This window comes from Elaeis guineensis, chromosome 14 (genome assembly GCF_000442705.2).
Source record: "Elaeis guineensis isolate ETL-2024a chromosome 14, EG11, whole genome shotgun sequence".
In the NCBI taxonomy this organism is placed as follows: Eukaryota; Viridiplantae; Streptophyta; class Magnoliopsida; order Arecales; family Arecaceae; genus Elaeis; species Elaeis guineensis.
Genome location: NC_026006.2, coordinates 50,372,413 through 50,389,492, shown reverse-complemented (window position 1 = coordinate 50,389,492; position 17,080 = coordinate 50,372,413). Strand labels below are relative to the sequence as shown.

Sequence of the window (17,080 nt, the reverse complement as noted above, 5' to 3'; positions counted from 1 at the left end):
TAATAATTTTTTAAAACTTTAATTTAATGATGTTCACTTAAACATAAACAGAATTACAAAAATAGATAGTACTATTATTCCAACCAAAAGTTTATCTGTCATAGCACTACTCTCACCTAATTCTTTAATCTTACAATATAACTTTTTTTATTCCATCTTTTAATCACTAATTTTTTTTCTTATATCTTAAAGTAAATCATCAACTGATATCGATGAATGAGTTTTGGATTGATCATTTGTAGGCAAATACCAATGCACAAAACAGTATTTTTTATAATTATAATATTACTAATTTGAATTTTTTTGAGAGCTTAAAATTTTTATTGATGCTATGCGATCATAATGGCACTGCTTATTGGAATAATCTAGCCACGATGATAAGCTATTCTAAGAGCTTGTATTGAGTTGAGACATTAGAACGTCCTACAAAAAAAAAAATTCAAACAATATTAGTTAATATGAAGAAATAGAAGTAGATGAAGTGACATTAATTTCAGATCAAGACAATATGTTCTTTTTGTTTCAATTAGATTCAATTCATTACATTTAGTTAGATTTAAATAGTAAATATATAATGTATTCAATTAGAGGCCTAATAAATTTTATCAAACCACTAGTATATACAATGACATTGATTTCAAACCATAAAAATTTGATAAATTTTTAACAAATTCAAATATAGCTCTAATAAATTGCATGTCAAAGCAAAGAGGATTGGGGTTTTAGTTTAGAGAGTAGTCTAGGGTTTCGGTGCAGGACTTGGGTTTGGGGTTTCGGTATGCTCATTGAGATCAGAGGAGAAGATGGGTTAAGAATAGAAAAGATGAAGTTGAGTAGAGGAGAGAACCTAGAAAGTAGCTTGAGAGAACGTTGATGGTGCACAAGAGCTAGAGAGCAGAGGCGCAGGCCATCATCTTTTGAGGAGAAAAATAGAGCTAGAGAGTTGGGTCCTAAAGACTCTTTCTTTGTTGAAGGCCATTTCAATTATTGTAGAAGACTATTATGATGTGACATGTGGGTTTCTTTTAGTATTAACGATCTATCTAATAATATTGTTTAAACTGCAGGCTTAAAATAAATATGAGGGTGTAAATATAGAATTTTCAAACTATTAGGGCCTGTTCTTTTGAGGATAAAAAATTTATCCAAGAATCTATATTTTTTTGGATAAGTATTTCTCAGACAGTATTTAGATAGAAAAATAATTTTATCACATATTTTTGTGCATTGAAAAATGACTCGAAAATCTGTTACCATATTCTTTTACATTATTAGTTTTCTAGATAAGTTGCTAAAATCTATCCATATTTTTTATAATACTCTTTATTATATAAATATTATTATATAAATAAAATAATATAATATATTTTTATATTTTTAAATTATAATTTATTATAATATATTAATATATAATAATATTATATTAATATCTTATATTCATATAGTATAATATATATTATATAATATTATTATTATATTATTATTGTATTATATAAATATTATTATATATATTAATATTATATAATATAATATATTATTATGTTATTAGATTATAATATATTATAATATATTAATATATAATATATATTATAATATTTGAATATATAATTATATATTATATTATTATAATATGTTATAGTATATTATATAAATATTATATAATATTATATTATTATTATAAGGTTAAGGATATATTAAGAATGAATTTTATTTTTTTCAATTGATGGAAAAATGATTTAACCATCCTCTAAGTGGATAAGTGGATAAGATTTTTTTTTTATTTTATGAATAAATATTATTCATAAAAAAATAATTTATTCATATTAAAAAATATAAAAATATAGATAAATTGATCAATAAAAAAAGTTGATTAATTTTTTTATAATATTTATTCATAAAAAAATAGATCTTTGAATGTATGCATAACTTTGGTCTAATCTTAAATGAATTTTTTTAATTTATTCAAATACTTATTATCCATGCTCACATATACAGCTGGTAACAGCTGGTGCTCATTGGGAGTCTCGTTTATTGCTTGTGAATGCATAACCACATAAATCAATTATCGTGATTGGCTGTTATGAAGTGGAGGCAATAATTTCTCCCTTCCTGATAGCGGATGATGCGAATCCGAGCCCGACAAGCATAGCCTTTTACGGTGCAAAAGTCTCCAGATTGTAAGAGCAGCAGTGGCTGTCACTTGCCGAGATGGATGATCTGGCCGATTTGAGATCCTGGAGAGGATCCAGGCGATAACTTTTATTCCCCTTCTCTGTCGTGCGGGCGCAGGAGTCTCCAGTGGCTATTTTATTTAGTCACCTCCGATTGTCCCCCTTGTCTAAATAACACGGATTGCTCGCGCCAGATCCGGCGAGAGAGAAGGACAGATGGGGGCTTTCCAATCCCAGCCCTCACAGACCAAGACTTCCATCCATCAATTCACGGTCAAGGTAGGGATGTTGCTTTGGATTTCCTTCCATAATCTTTCTTTCCGTCCTTGATGTTTTTATGAAAAATTTGCTGTTGTAGGATAGCAGCGGCAAGGACGTGGATTTGGGGATTTACAAGGGGAAGGTGCTTCTCGTCGTCAATGTTGCCTCCAAATGGTATTTCTGCTTCAAATTCTTCTTTTACTGATTGGTCTTGTCTCGAACTGGATAATTTAGCCTTTGGGCTTCAATTTCTGTATGACGATGCATAAAAATCTCTCTTTTTTCTTTTGTTTCACAAATTCTGGAGCAGTGGGTTCACGGAAAGCAACTACACCCAATTGACTGGGCTCTACAACAAGTATAAAAATAAAGGTCAGTGAGTTCCTCCTCTCCCTCTCTGTGTGAATACTATGGAGGAGTAGTTCTTTACACACACACACACATACGTACGTACGTACATACATATATACATACATGCAGTGGTGGAACCAAGAAATTTACATTACACACACTTTTTAATTCAATATAAATATCTAAATTATATGCAAGAAGAAAGCACAAGATCATATTTTAACAAGTAAAAAAAATTATAAGATATGAAGTGAAAACATACCTAGAATCGAGGCCGACGCTCTTTTAGAGAAACAAAATCATCAAGTATTGAGTCTAAGTGGAAAGTCTCAACAATATCTCTTTCAATATAGATAACCATACTATCTGCAAGAAATTTGTCTTTCATTTTATTATGGAGTCTTGTTTTGACAATCTTCGTTGTTGAAAATACCCATTTACTAGTTGCCCTTGACACCGGAAGAGTTAAGATATGACGAATCAATCTATCAACAAGATAAAAGGTCTTAGACTTTTCAGTTTCTACTAATTTTTGCATAGCTTTGAAATAGAAGAGTATGGTTCACCGTACCGGGCCGAACCGCCTGGTACGGGGCGTATCGAGCCAGACCGATCCCTTACCGGTCTGGTTCGGGCCTGTTTTTCGGAAAAGGACCCTAAACTGCACCGAACTGCCTGGTTCGGTGCGGTTCGGGCCCATACCGCCCGGAATCGGATGGTACAGCTCGGTTCTGGATCGGTTCGGAGTGAACCGAACCGTACCGCCCAGGATAAGGGGGGAGGTGGGGGCCTTTTCACGTGGTTGGGGGGAGAGAAATGGGCGTGGCCCACTTCACATGGGGGGAGGGCCTGGTGCTTTAATAAGCACCAGGCCTTTGGTGTTCTTTGAGAGTTCTCAGAGAACACCCATGGCCGTGGGCAATTTAATCGTTGAGACCTCCAAAAAAAATTAGAAAAGAAGACAAAATTTTGTGAAATTGGAGGAGTGATTTGAGAAGAGGTTGATCTTTGGTCGGAGGTAAGATAATCTGTTATTTTGTTAGTAAATATTTTTTTTTTGTTTTTGTTGTTAGAAATAGGATAAAAATGAGGTAAAATAAAAATAGGAGAAAATCATGCCAAAATCTTATGATTTTGGTATGATTTAATTATATGTGATAGATCTTTGGAAGATCTACACGATGACACCAAAATTGTTAATTTTCGTTAATTATATATTTTTTAAATATTTTTAAATATTTATTTATTTAAAAATAAAAAATATAAATTTTAGGAAAAAAATTAGAGTTTGGGAATCATGTTTAGAATGATTCAAGCTACTTAAATCTAATTTCAATTTTTTTTTCTAATATTTGAAATTAAAAAATTATTTTTTTAATTATTCAAATTAAAAAATTTAATTATAAAATAAAAAATATATAAAAATAGTGTTATATTTTAGTTAATTTAAAAATATTATTTGAAGCATATAACATATTTATTTTAAATTTATAAGTTTTAAAATAATTATTATAATTATTTTAAAATTATATATAATTATTTTAATTATTATTAAACTATCGTGTTTTGTTATACTTGCATATATTTTAATTATATATATACTGCGGACGATCTTGCACATGGAGTAGCATCCATGGATGTATTTGGATCATCCTCGCATTATGGATCCTATTATCCACAGCCACCTTATGATCCATATGCATATGGTGCATCTGAGGCATCATCTTCTAGTGGTTACTACCCTATGCAGCCTGGAGCATCTTACGGATCAGATTTTGCTACTGGCATATTTGGATGGGCTCCTCCACAATCGTACCATCATATCGAGGATACTTCTCAGAGTCAGAATTTTAGCGAGAGGTCTGAGATGTCTTACAATCTAGAGAGGATGCCTTATGAGATGATGAATATTCGAGAGTACGGTGCAGCTTGGTTAGAGGGTTGGACTGATATCCCTTCAGACTATGATGATGATCCAGACATTTACGAGCATCACAGACACTCGACAAGAAATTAAATACAGAGTACATCTTAAGATTCGTATATCAGTTATTGCGCTTTGTACTTAAATATTTAGATACATTTTAATGCGTATTTTATATATTTTTTCTTGAGTTTTAAGATGACATAGTTGAAATATAATGTAAATAAATATATGTTTGAAATTTTGGATCAAGAGTCTTTGTACTGCAATCTAACTCTAAATTGAACCCAAATATGTCAATAATATGCAATATAATGCCATATTGAGGTTGTATTTATCAATTATTAACTTCAAAAATCCAAAAAAAAAATTTAAAAATCAAAAAAAATATTGTGTACCGGTACCGGACTGGTACGTCTGAGCATACCGTGTGTTGGTACGATACGGTACTGTACCATACCGGTCCGGCACCGGCTCGCCGTCCGGTACCGGTACAGCGAACCTTGTAGAAGACAAATTTTGAAGTTGCGGATGGCTACTAGTTTCAATTCTGAAATGCTGCAATTGAAATCTCAAATTTGTTATCTCTTGCTGAGTAAAATCTATAGGATAGTACTTCTCTGCAAGAGTGTAAATGTTGTCGATATTAAAAGATTTATAACTATTTTTTGGATCTATAGCAGCACTTAGTCTTAAAAGCGCAACTGTCTATTCATTGAATCTGTTAGATAACTCTTGTAATTGAACATCTATAGAAGCATTGAATGTATCAAAATGGTAGTGATGCTTTGTAGTGATTTTATCATGTCGGCGATGACCAAGACCTCGAATATATGTGGCACCAAAATCAGGGACATCAATATCATGTTTTTTCGAGAATGATATAACTCCTTGTAAAAAGTTATTCTATCTATCGTCTCTCAAATTTTGAATGAGTGCTTTTGGACTTGAAATCAAATTCAAAGCATTCAGAATATCTTGGGACTTCTGTTGTAGAGCTTGACAAAGGATATCAGTGATCCTCATAATTTCTTTCATGACATGCAAACTAAATACGAATTCAAAAGATGTGATCATGTTATAAGCAGCACTAGCATCTCCTCGCTGAGAGAAAGTGAATCCATCCTTTATGATATCTTCAAGAACACAACAAGTTGCAACAAAACTCTTTATAAGACTGCATATAGAATTAAAATGAGAACTCCATCAAGTATCACCAGGATGCTTTAATGTGCCAATTTGATTAGCACCTCTTTCAGTTTCAAGTTCATCAGAATCTATCAATTGGGCAATTTCAGCAGCTTATGCGGCTTGTAATCCATCATGACGTTTACTTGAAGAGGTTACAATATTGATGATAAAGGATAAATTTGAAAATAACTCATGCACTGAATGGACCTCTCTGGATGCAGCAACTAAAGCTAATTGGAGTTGATGAGCAAAATAGTGAACATAATGTGCACAAGGACAATCATTAAGAAACAGTGCTTGTAAACCTTTCCACTCACTACCAATTATATCCTTGACCACGGATGTTCTGAATATCAAGACTAAGATGAGATAAAATCATTGATATTTCATGCTTAAGTGTAATAGCTGTTGTATCTCTGACATGAGCAAGATCAAAAAAATGATCCTTTATAAACCCCTCTTTATCAACAAATCTCAAAACAAGAGCCATTTGTTCTCTCTTAGATTCATCACGTACCTCATTAACAATGATACAAAATTTAGAATTTTCAATATCATCACGAATCTTGTTTCTAACTTCACTAGTAAGAACATGCAAATCTCCTTTTGAATTATAGGAGAAATATACTTAGCAGTAGGTGGAGCATTCTCAAGAACAACATCGGCAATTTTATCATTATATAAAGCTAAAAGTTTAATCATTTCAATAAAGTTACCTCAGTTTTTGGAACTCATGGATTCGTCATGCCCTCTGAAAGCACATCTCTAAAATGCAAGCCAACGAACAACATCAATGGAAGTCTTAACTTATAACCTATTATTTTCAATTAGAGTAGCAGTCTGCATGTGTATGATTTTATCAATATGCTTTGACTGATTCATTAAATTTGAACAAGCTCTCACTGCATTGTTATGTGGTGAGCATGGATCATCCCCAATATGATTCAGAAAAGCACAATTCTTTCCGTCATTAACTTTTTTTCAGTTTCTAAAACCTTGGATAGTGAACACATCCCAACCAGGCCTTCCACATGCTTTTGTATTAAAAAGATAACATGGCAAACAATATGCAGCATCTTTAGAAGGAGAATACTCAGGCCAAGAAGAGAATTGTATAAACCATGAAGCCTGAAAATGATGAGGGTGTTTTTTTGATCCAGAAAATGGATAATTGGACAAGCAAATTTGATATGGACCACCCCTTAAATAGGGTCTACGTATTTCATCACGATGATTTAATGGATATTCCCTAATTTGCGAACATAGTCTTGGATTACGCTCTAAATAAGCAATACTAATTTCTTCAGCATTATTAGCATTAGAATTTAGATGACATCCTTCATTCTCAACTTCAACTCTAGGTGACATAGGATGTTGTTCATCATTCTCAGTCCTAAGAGATTTTGAAGAATGTTGTTCCTCAATATTCATCGATTTAGGAGCTTCTTTTCTTTTAAAAAAAGAGTTTTTTTGTTTACCCATGAATTCACACTTCAAAATTTTAAGTGATCAAATCCAATAAGACTTCCTACAAAAATTAAATTTAAGATAAACTATACAGGTACATCAACAAAAAAAAAAAATTAATTTAACGACTTACATAATTTCTAAACAAGCTATTAATTCGAATGCTAAATATTTGAAATTATTAAACCAATAGAGATAAACTTACAGTTAAAAGATTTGCCTTATAAGAATTAGAGCTCCAATCCTCTAGAGTCCAAATACTGTAAATTTCTTTACTTCTCCAGATCTCTTATTCTCCAGTCTCTGTTGGCCAACCATATATTTTTTTCGTCTCAATCGTCTTTACTATTGTTTTCAGCATGAGGTGATGAATTAGAATGGTAAAGTTTTTGCTTGTGGCAGTTGGCATATGAAAAGGCATGGCTTACTTTCTATTCCCACTGTCCCTCAACGTGACGCATCAATTGCCATTTTTGCCAATATAATTTATTATATTAGAGATGGAAAGTCAATAAGGGAAGTGTGAACGTTGAATTGCACGCCTTCTATTCAAAAAAATCTGTGAACGTAGACTCTACATCATTTATTGTACTTTTTTTTAATTTTTACTTTTTAACTTTATTGTACTTTTAATTATTTTTTATAAATCTTTTACTAATTACTATATACAAATAAAATATTAATAACTACTAATAAAAAAAGATAAATATAAATTTTGGGGTGCCCAATGACATATATATATATTTTCATTACATTATATGTATTAATAATATTTTATTTAAACTTTTGTGGGGGGGGCCATGGCCCCCCCCAATCCTTGAATGGTTCCGTCATTGCATACATGTATACATATATGTATATATGTATATATGTATGTATGTATGTGTGTGTATATATATATATATATATATATATATATATATATATATATATATATATATATGTATGTATGTATGTATGTATGTATGTATATCTATATGTATGTATGTATACATACATATATCTATATATATACACACACACACACACACACACACACACACACACACACATACATATATGTATGTATATATGTAGATATATGTATGTATATATGTAGATATATGTATGTATGTATGTATGTATGTTGTTACTACTAGTAGTTGTTTAACATGCATAGATCAAGATTTGCTCTTTGTGATATACCATTTTCCTTCATGCCCATTATGGATATCGTTGGATTTTTTGATTTTTAATTGTTTATTCTTTTTTGAGATTTTGGGATGTTCTTATGGTTTAATCAGCTTTTCATGGGATTTATAATAAGACATCCTTGTTAAATTTGGAGATCAGCGGATTGTATATTAAATTTGCAATAACTTAGTGGGTCGGAAATTCAATGTACTGTACTGGTGCGTCTTCATTGTTTGTAGCCTACTGGGTGAACAGAAAATAGATCTTTTTCCCCTCTATTTCTGGAAGAGAACTTTGAGATGTTAATTGGTGATGCCTCATGAAAACCTGATTTAGCTTAGAAATTTGCCTCTTTAGAGTGTGAATAATACCGGAGGTTAGCTTGTTTGTTCCCCCACATCTGAGTGACCTTGTGGCATTAATTTAACTGCTTTAATGGACCAAAGCTTTCAGTCATAGAGCCGTCCTTTCAAAGTTCCTGTGCTTTGAAGATGGTTAGATATTTCCTGTAATATAATTGCATTCTGTAACCATTTGATCATCCATTAATCCACTCAATTCAAAGGATTTATTTAAAATTATATGCCCCGTTTTTTTTGGGTAACATAGTTCTTATCACAAACTTAGTTAATCTAATGGGCCTTAAATCCAGCAATCTCTTGCTTGACATGTAGACTATCGATAGAAATTTTCTTGTTTCCTAATGTGAAGATAATGTTCAACAAACAATTTTGAAAACCAATTTTATTAATATAAAAGGAAAACAAACATGTTTAGGTACATGCATATGCAAACATGTTTTTCCATGTCCAACTTATGTTGAAGAAAATAATTAGATTTAATATTTATTTCACAATGAAATAAAAAATTTAGATCTAATCATTGGAAAAAGAAACTCCTTTTTGAGGGTGTGATCATAATTATGCTCTTTATGGTTTTCTGTATTTAATTTGCATGCATTTGTGACTCTGATTTGCAAGTTCATTTTAATGATGTAGAGGTTCATTGGATTCTCAGAGTTTATAGAACTCTTTGAAATAGAGAGCAACAATTTTTACATTATTACAAAGTAAATTGTCATTCACAATTCTTCACATATTTCTCGGACTGAAGTCTGAAACTGACTCATTTGATATTGGAAATGTTCAGATTTTGAAATTTTAGCATTTCCATGCAATCAGTTTTTGCGACAAGAACCCGGGACAAACCAGGAGATAAAGAGTTTTGCTTGTACAAGATACAAGGCTGAGTATCCAATTTTCCAAAAGGTAACTGCTGTCTACCTGTATGATTACTGAAGAGAGAGGCATCGTTTGGAGCTCTCACACATACATACAGCAAATGCACATGCATGCAAATGTTCACTGATAAACCTTTTTTATTTTCATGTAATCAAACAATATGTAAGTGAAAACAGATGGATTATGTTGGTGTTGTTAATATGCTTGTCTTGTTCTGCTAATGTAAATGTATCCATAAAAGATTTGTTATGTTCTTTCAAGTGTTTTACACAAGAATGATATACATGCAATATCCAACTTTCTGTCTATGCCATTACTAGTGGCAGATGACACTAATCTTAAAGGTTTTGAGGCATTACGTTAACATTTATGTGTCTTTATTTTTTTTTTTTATGTAGCTAAACAAGCTATCAATTTTTTATCAAAACCTATTGTATTGGTTAAGTGGACTTTTAAGGTCTAAAATGGCATATCACCATGTTTTCCTTTATCACTTTTTGTCTATAATATCGTATATAATCCAATAGTTGGAAGTTCACAGGACACTCCTTTAAAATTTTGCTAATGGAAAATGTTAATTTTGTTTGTTGTTTTTTTATTGCATCGTAACATTTAGCCTGTGAGATGGATGTCTCAAGGTTCATATGTACTAGTTGTTTCAGTGATTGAAATCTTCAATAATACATGCTATTAGAGAGAAAAATGGATCTGATGAAGGTCTGAGGTCTCTGATAATTGCATGTTTAGTCTAAAACTTTATAATATAAGTTAGTATCGAGCATTTGCAATGGATATGTGGAGGATCACGGGCAATGCTTGTTTCAGTTATCCTAGTTTGTGATGATACATGATGTTTGAGGAAAAAAAAAGTTGGCTTGTGATGTCTCATGGAGGCTTATGATCTTTTATCAAGGGTTTGATGCAACTTTATGTGGTGGACACAAGTGATCTGATGAGAGCATATGTCGGACTATGGATGGGAAATCAAATCATCATGCAATTTAGCCCTGATGGTGATTTTGTTTATTTAATCTATATATATCCTTGCGCCACTAACAGATTTTTCATATTTTTAATTGATTCCATTCCATTGTCTCTCTCTAGTCATGTGACTAGACACACAAACACAGATATACGCACAAAGAGAGAGAGAGAGATCAAAGAGTCCATTTGACATGAGATGACATGAGTGTGACTTAAAGGAAGTCAGCTCACTCCCCATACTTGTATAATATGGCTGTTCTCATATTCCTCTTTAACAATTTTATAATGCTTATTTTTAAGTATTCCTATTATATTTATCAATGGGCTCCTGTCATGTCTTCTTAGACATGTTTTGGAGAGAGACAGACCAAAAAGAATGTTAACTCACACAAGAGGGTGTGTAATTATCAACAGCCTTGTTCATGTCACATGGGATCATGTGAATGTGACTCACAGGTTGGCAGCTTACTCCTTGACCAGGGATTTTCTATGATATTCGGTAGGAACTGGCATTTGTTTTTTAGAAGGATTTTGCTAGGGAGTTTTTTGATGTATTAACATATTGATCTTTATTTCACTGTCAAAGATAATGTAGTTAGTTGTATTGTGATCAATATGTTAAGATGGCATTGGAACTAGCTCTTTTGAATATTGAACAATATTATGTTTGAAGGTGGATTATAGATGCCTTAAGGGCTTGGGTCCAGTCATTGGCGCCTCTATCCTAATGGCTTGCTCTAGGGAGAGGTCTAGAGTTCAAACACTGGTGATGGTACTTTCATATTTTATTGCTTGGGGAAAAAAGATGGATTATTAGATGGAATGCGCTTACGTTCGTCAAATTCTTTACTGTCACTTATCAGTTATTATAAGAACAACAAATAACAAGACTGCAATGGAGCATGTATTTTACTGTTCATCCATCCATTTAACATCATGATTATGGTTAGGTTCATGAAGATTGAGGATAATTAGACTTTAAAAAGATTTGGAAAGGCTGAAAGTTGATCTTCACAAGTTGCTGAATGTTTTCTTCATTAGATAAATCAAATTAGAGAATTACAACCAGGACAACTGAAGTAGGGTTCCTTGGGAAGGGCTAAAAGTTGTAGTTGGACTTGATGAATGGGTAGGGGCATGGAAATACCTGAATGAAAAGATTGTAACCGTGCTAATGAGCTCAGAGATGCTGAATATAATAAACAAAAAAATGCTTTGAGCAGAAATTTTGTCGTACCATCTACAAATAAAAGTGGGGGACAAGATTTCACAAAGGATAAGGGGATAAGTCCACCATGTTGGGAATCACTAGATATTTTCAAGCAAGAGGAAATTGGTTCATTATTTAATTCCGTTCTTGGGTATCACCTGATAATGCACTGGACATGAAAGTTGGATAGCAAATGTTGTTAATTGCTTAAACACCAAGGGACATCTACTAGTGTTATCTACTTAATGGTTAATACCTTGTAACTTTAATCTAATTCATAATAATCATGCTTACATCTTGCAATCCTACAAGCTTTCCTATATATGGAGCATACAAGAAAGAAGAAACAATATCCAGAGTCTAAAACTTATACGCATTAGAATGGGTACATATGTTGTTTCGATCAAGTTTGCCATATATATATTTACACTTTTCTTTTTGACTGTCTTGCTGTTTTATGGTTTTGTGCTTTCACTTTGGTTAAATGTTTATTTGGACTATTGCATTAAGCAAACTGTTGATGTTTGTTCTTCCAGTTATAGGATAACGGCTCCTGTCCACCTGTAACAATTACTTATTATTGGTGTCATCATTCAACGATCTAGCTATTTGATTTGATCTTTGCATTACTTTATGATGGTAATATCAATTCAGTATTCTCATTAGAATATCACCATATTTCAGTAAATAGCTTCCCGCTAGCTATTGTTAGTGAAAATATCTTTGACCAGTCCATCCATCAAGGTTCACTGTCTCGGAACCGAACCCCGTGCCTGCTGGTGGGTGGCACGAGTTGGTACACCCCCATATTGGACCATATCAGGCCCGAACCGATATGGAAACGAGTGATGAATTGGGGAGGAAAAGAGAAAGAAAGAGGGGAGGGAGGGAGATGGAGGGAAGGAAAGGGGGGTTAGTGGAGATGCCAGCGGTGGCCATCGGAGGGCCACCGAAGCCTCCGGGGCTCTACGGCTCCACGGTCCTCTACGAGATGCGAGAAGACATCAAATTGGCTTGTTTTTCATGATATATCAGTTTATTTTAGCTGAGATAATATTGGGCCAAGACATCAAATATGTTGTACTGGTGAGTTCCTGACACCAATGCAAACCATCTTACCCAACTTCTGGGCAGAAAAATTTTTGAAATTAACTGACACATTGATCATGAATCCATTTTCTCATTCGGCTTTTGCCCATGGTTGGTGTGTCAGGAGGCTGATTGTGATATGGCAGAGACAATGATGCCCCACATAGATCATGCACATCTTGCTGAAATTGTTTCAGCTGATGTGTTACCTTGTCTATCCGCTAGTATTAGTTTAGTTTCTTTAATCTATACATAAAACTTTTGGTCTATCTAGATCTAGTTTTATGTGTTTAATTAATAGAAATGTCCTTGTTTTGATTACTTTAGATGTTTGGACATTCTGCATGATCTGTAAGCTTGCCAAACAAGTACAATTTGTTATGATAGACTTGATAGATTTAAATGCAAGTGATCTTTGGCTGCTGAAGGAAACTAAAGCAAGTGTATATGAGCAAATCAACCTTCAGAATAGTGAGCTCAACACTGTAGAATTTCATGTTTATGGGGTTGATAATTTTTGCTGGTCCCAGGTCAGCTTGCTAATTAATCACCTGACAATGTAGTAGGCTAGAAGATGAGCTATATTAGCAGCATGTAGACTAGCAAGCAAGATATGTAGACATATAAATCTATTGCGGTAACTCCAGACATTTTAGTCTAACTGGAGATGAGGATTAGTGATGTTGCATGGAAAGGAAGATAGTCACATGACATCTCATGGTAATCATTTTAGATGATGTGACATTTTTTAAGATAAAAATTGCATAAAAATTGATGCATAAATCATGATTATCTCGAAGTTGTGAGGAGTAATGAGCTGATATTAGCAGCTGTTTCTTGATGCAATATGATAGTGGAAATTGTGGATAAGTTAGAAATTTGAGACTGAAGGATTCGTTGGGTGACTCGGGCAAGGGTGATGGAAGTAGAGTCACCGATGTTTAATTCCATTGTAGATTTGTAGTAACAGTATAAGTGTGGAAGTTCTCAATTGTTTTAGGTGCAAAAGGTCACAACACAATGTCCATGTAAATCGCCATAGAAAAGAGAATTTCAATGAAATCTTGATTGCATCTCAATGGGAAAATAATCATTATTACGAAATCTAGAAGGTTCAAGGCTACATAATGTCTAAAACAAAGGAAAAAAAAAAACAAATAAAAAGCTGCACGGTGGATCATGCTAGTTGTCAGGTCAGGTGTAGGAATAGACCAGTTATAGTTTTATGAGTCAAGTGGTAAAAAGAGAAGAAATTAAACAAGCCATGAATGCTAATGAAGTGACTGACAAGAGGGGATGAAATAGTTTGCAAAATTTTGGCAGCACATGGAACAATAAAAAAAAAAAAAGAAACAATCAACCTGAGGAATTGAAAAGATGGATTACATTCACAAGTTGGGATCACAAAAGCAGTTAGTATAAATTCTTGAACCCATAAAATAAGATTTCTGGTCCACTATAATTCTAAAGGTTGAGCAAAAGATGCAAGGAAAACAAGTTAATGAAATATGGGATGAGTTGAACTACCACAGGACCAATTTTATTACAATTTTATACAAATCTTTTAAGGGGATCTGAGACCAAAATATAAATGGGAAAATGGAAATCATGTCTTTGTTGCTCTAATTGGACTGGACAAGAGGGTAGCAAAGGTTGAATGAAGTTCATACAACACTAGAAAGGATTCATTCAGCTACTGAAAAGCCCAACAAGGAGCAGTTCAAAGGATTCAAGGTCAAAAGAAGCAAAATTTTGCACTAGAGAAGCCTAGGACCTCAAAAGAAACAATGCAGCCCAAGAAAGAATTTTAGGGAGAATTCATTCAGCTACTTAAAAGACCAACAAGGGCAGTTGGAAGGCTTCGAGGCCAAAAGAATGCAAATTTGCACCTAGAAAAGCTTAAAACCTCAAAATGAACAATGCAACTAAGGAAAAGGATGTCGGCGCTAGGTATTTCACATTATGTTTGACTGATAACAGGAATGTTGCATTATATTCAATGGATGGTAGGAATGTTGCGTTGTGTTTGATGGATCATAGGAATGTTGCATTATGTTTTGATGGTCATGAGCAGTTCCAACTGGAAACTGAAGTGAACTGGATTGGATTGGTTGAATAAGTAATGCTTCAAATTAGGTGATTACCGATTACCAATGATGTACTTTAATATCTGTTGCTGGTATAGTAATGAAGAATAATCTAAAACTTGGGCAGACAGATAAGTAAGTGAAACAAACTCTGCAAGAAGCTGGTTCTACCTTCTCAAACCTCCTGGGATGATATGTTATGTGCCAATTCTAAAATGAAAACAAAAGCAATTAACATTGTAATGTGAATGGACAAAGCACCTTGGTGAAAATATATTGTGCAAAGTATAATCCATTTGGCAATGCAGTGTGTCCAAATATCAGTATATTATCGGTATCTGATGGGCTCTGTACCAACATGTTGCCTTGACTAGATGCTACAATAGTCAGCCAATACAGAAACAGAAGAATCCCTACGAGGCTTCTGATTATATTAGAAGCCGAGGTTCCAATAGAGGCACCTTTTGGTGGCACAGTTGATTGCCTGAAATACATTATTGAAATCCACCAATATGAATGTAAAACATATTTACCCACATATGCTTCATGTTGGCATTTTATGGTCTATTTGGGTAATATTAGATTGCATGTCTTTGCTGCTCTTGGATAATCTTGGACCTGATCCGGTCCAAATTTGACCAAACAAATATCAGGTATTCTGTGATTGTCTCCCGACATCAGGTGCCAATCCCTATATAACGATCAGATTACATGCAATCCAACTTATTTGCTTCTGTACTCATATGTCCATTTACAGGCATATAATGGTTGATATACTGCATGGCTGGCTTCTCCATTATGTTCTCTTACAAGTTATATGGTTTTTCTTTTCTTTGTTGCTTATTGCTCTTGTACAGGTTCGAGTAAATGGTTCAGACACAGTGCCAGTTTATCAATTTCTTAAAGCAAGCAAATCTGGTATATTGGGTTCTCGAATAAAGTGGAATTTTACCAAGTTTCTAGTTGATAAGGAGGGCAAAGTGATTGGTCGATATGCGCCAACAACTTCCCCATTGTCCATTGAGGTATGTGCTTGCCATCTCTCTCTCTCTCTCTCATGCAGACGCAAACACATGAGATTATGTTTTCTTTCTTGGTTTCATGTTATTTATGTATTTTGCTTAATTTTGTTCCCTCTCTGGGCTTGTAATCTACAGAAAGACATCCAGAAAGCACTTGGAGAGACTTAGCAGTCTTCTGTTGAGACTGGGGAAAGAATGGTCTTCTGTTCAGACTGGTGTACCACCATTTGCTTGAATACATGCATACCTTACTCCTATGTTCATATGACTGTTTGACCATCATTTTGTGCTTTTGACTTTTGTTATCTGTAAATAGAGTTGCTTTTATGGTTTGGTTTTCTTACAGGCTTTAAAGTATCTTGTGCTCCTGTCGTAGAGATGTATATGCTTGAGTTTGTGAACTGTCAAATGTCAGTGACCTGAGTTTGGTTTTGGTATATTTTGAAAGCTGAAGCCAATAAATGGATGTAAATTGAACCATATCCCAGCATCCATTGCATTGCATCTTTTTACTGAATGGGAGTCCCCAGAAAGTAGGACACCGAAATATTTATTTCATTTCCTTTCAATTATTTTGTGCTTTCTTGACCTATGTGCTTCACATTGAAAATTATTGCTTCTTTCAAACTGCACGCTGTGTTCTTTCTGATTCATTCACTATTCATGCCTGAAGCACCAGACGGTTTTTACTCAGCTGGTTGGTATACTTTGGAGCAATCTAAATTTGATCCAGGGTGGTGGAACCTGCCATATTTCTCAACAAAACTTGCACACCTGAAGCATGCTCTTGCTGATTTCACCAACTGCGAGTTCTGGTTGGAAATTGGTCCAAAATTATTTGTTCACTACGCTTGAGAGTTGCCACCAAATGTCTGAGGCAGTTGCACACAAAATCCGTTCCACCAAATG

The 17,080-nt window shown here is 33.6% G+C and overlaps 1 protein-coding gene across 1 annotated transcript; it reads left to right on the top strand.

The window, feature by feature from the left end:
* Window positions 1-2,106: 2,106 nt before the first annotated feature.
* Window positions 2,107-16,651, top strand: LOC105057765 (probable glutathione peroxidase 5). Its single transcript, XM_010940455.4, has 6 exons — window positions 2,107-2,450; window positions 2,530-2,606; window positions 2,743-2,804; window positions 9,688-9,806; window positions 16,007-16,174; window positions 16,307-16,651. Exons 1-6 carry the CDS (start codon window positions 2,388-2,390, stop codon window positions 16,337-16,339), a joined length of 522 nt encoding a protein of 173 aa, XP_010938757.1. The 5' UTR covers window positions 2,107-2,387; the 3' UTR covers window positions 16,340-16,651.
* Window positions 16,652-17,080: the final 429 nt, after the last annotated feature.

Coding starts and splice junctions, on each gene's coding strand:
- LOC105057765 (XM_010940455.4), top strand. CDS start 2,388: ATGGGGGCTTTCCAATCCCAGCCCTCACAGACCAAGACTTCCATCCAT. Junction 2,607..2,742: donor GTCAATGTTGCCTCCAAATG/GTATTTCTGCTT, acceptor ATTCTGGAGCAG/TGGGTTCACGGAAAGCAACT. Junction 9,807..16,006: donor AGTATCCAATTTTCCAAAAG/GTAACTGCTGTC, acceptor GCTCTTGTACAG/GTTCGAGTAAATGGTTCAGA.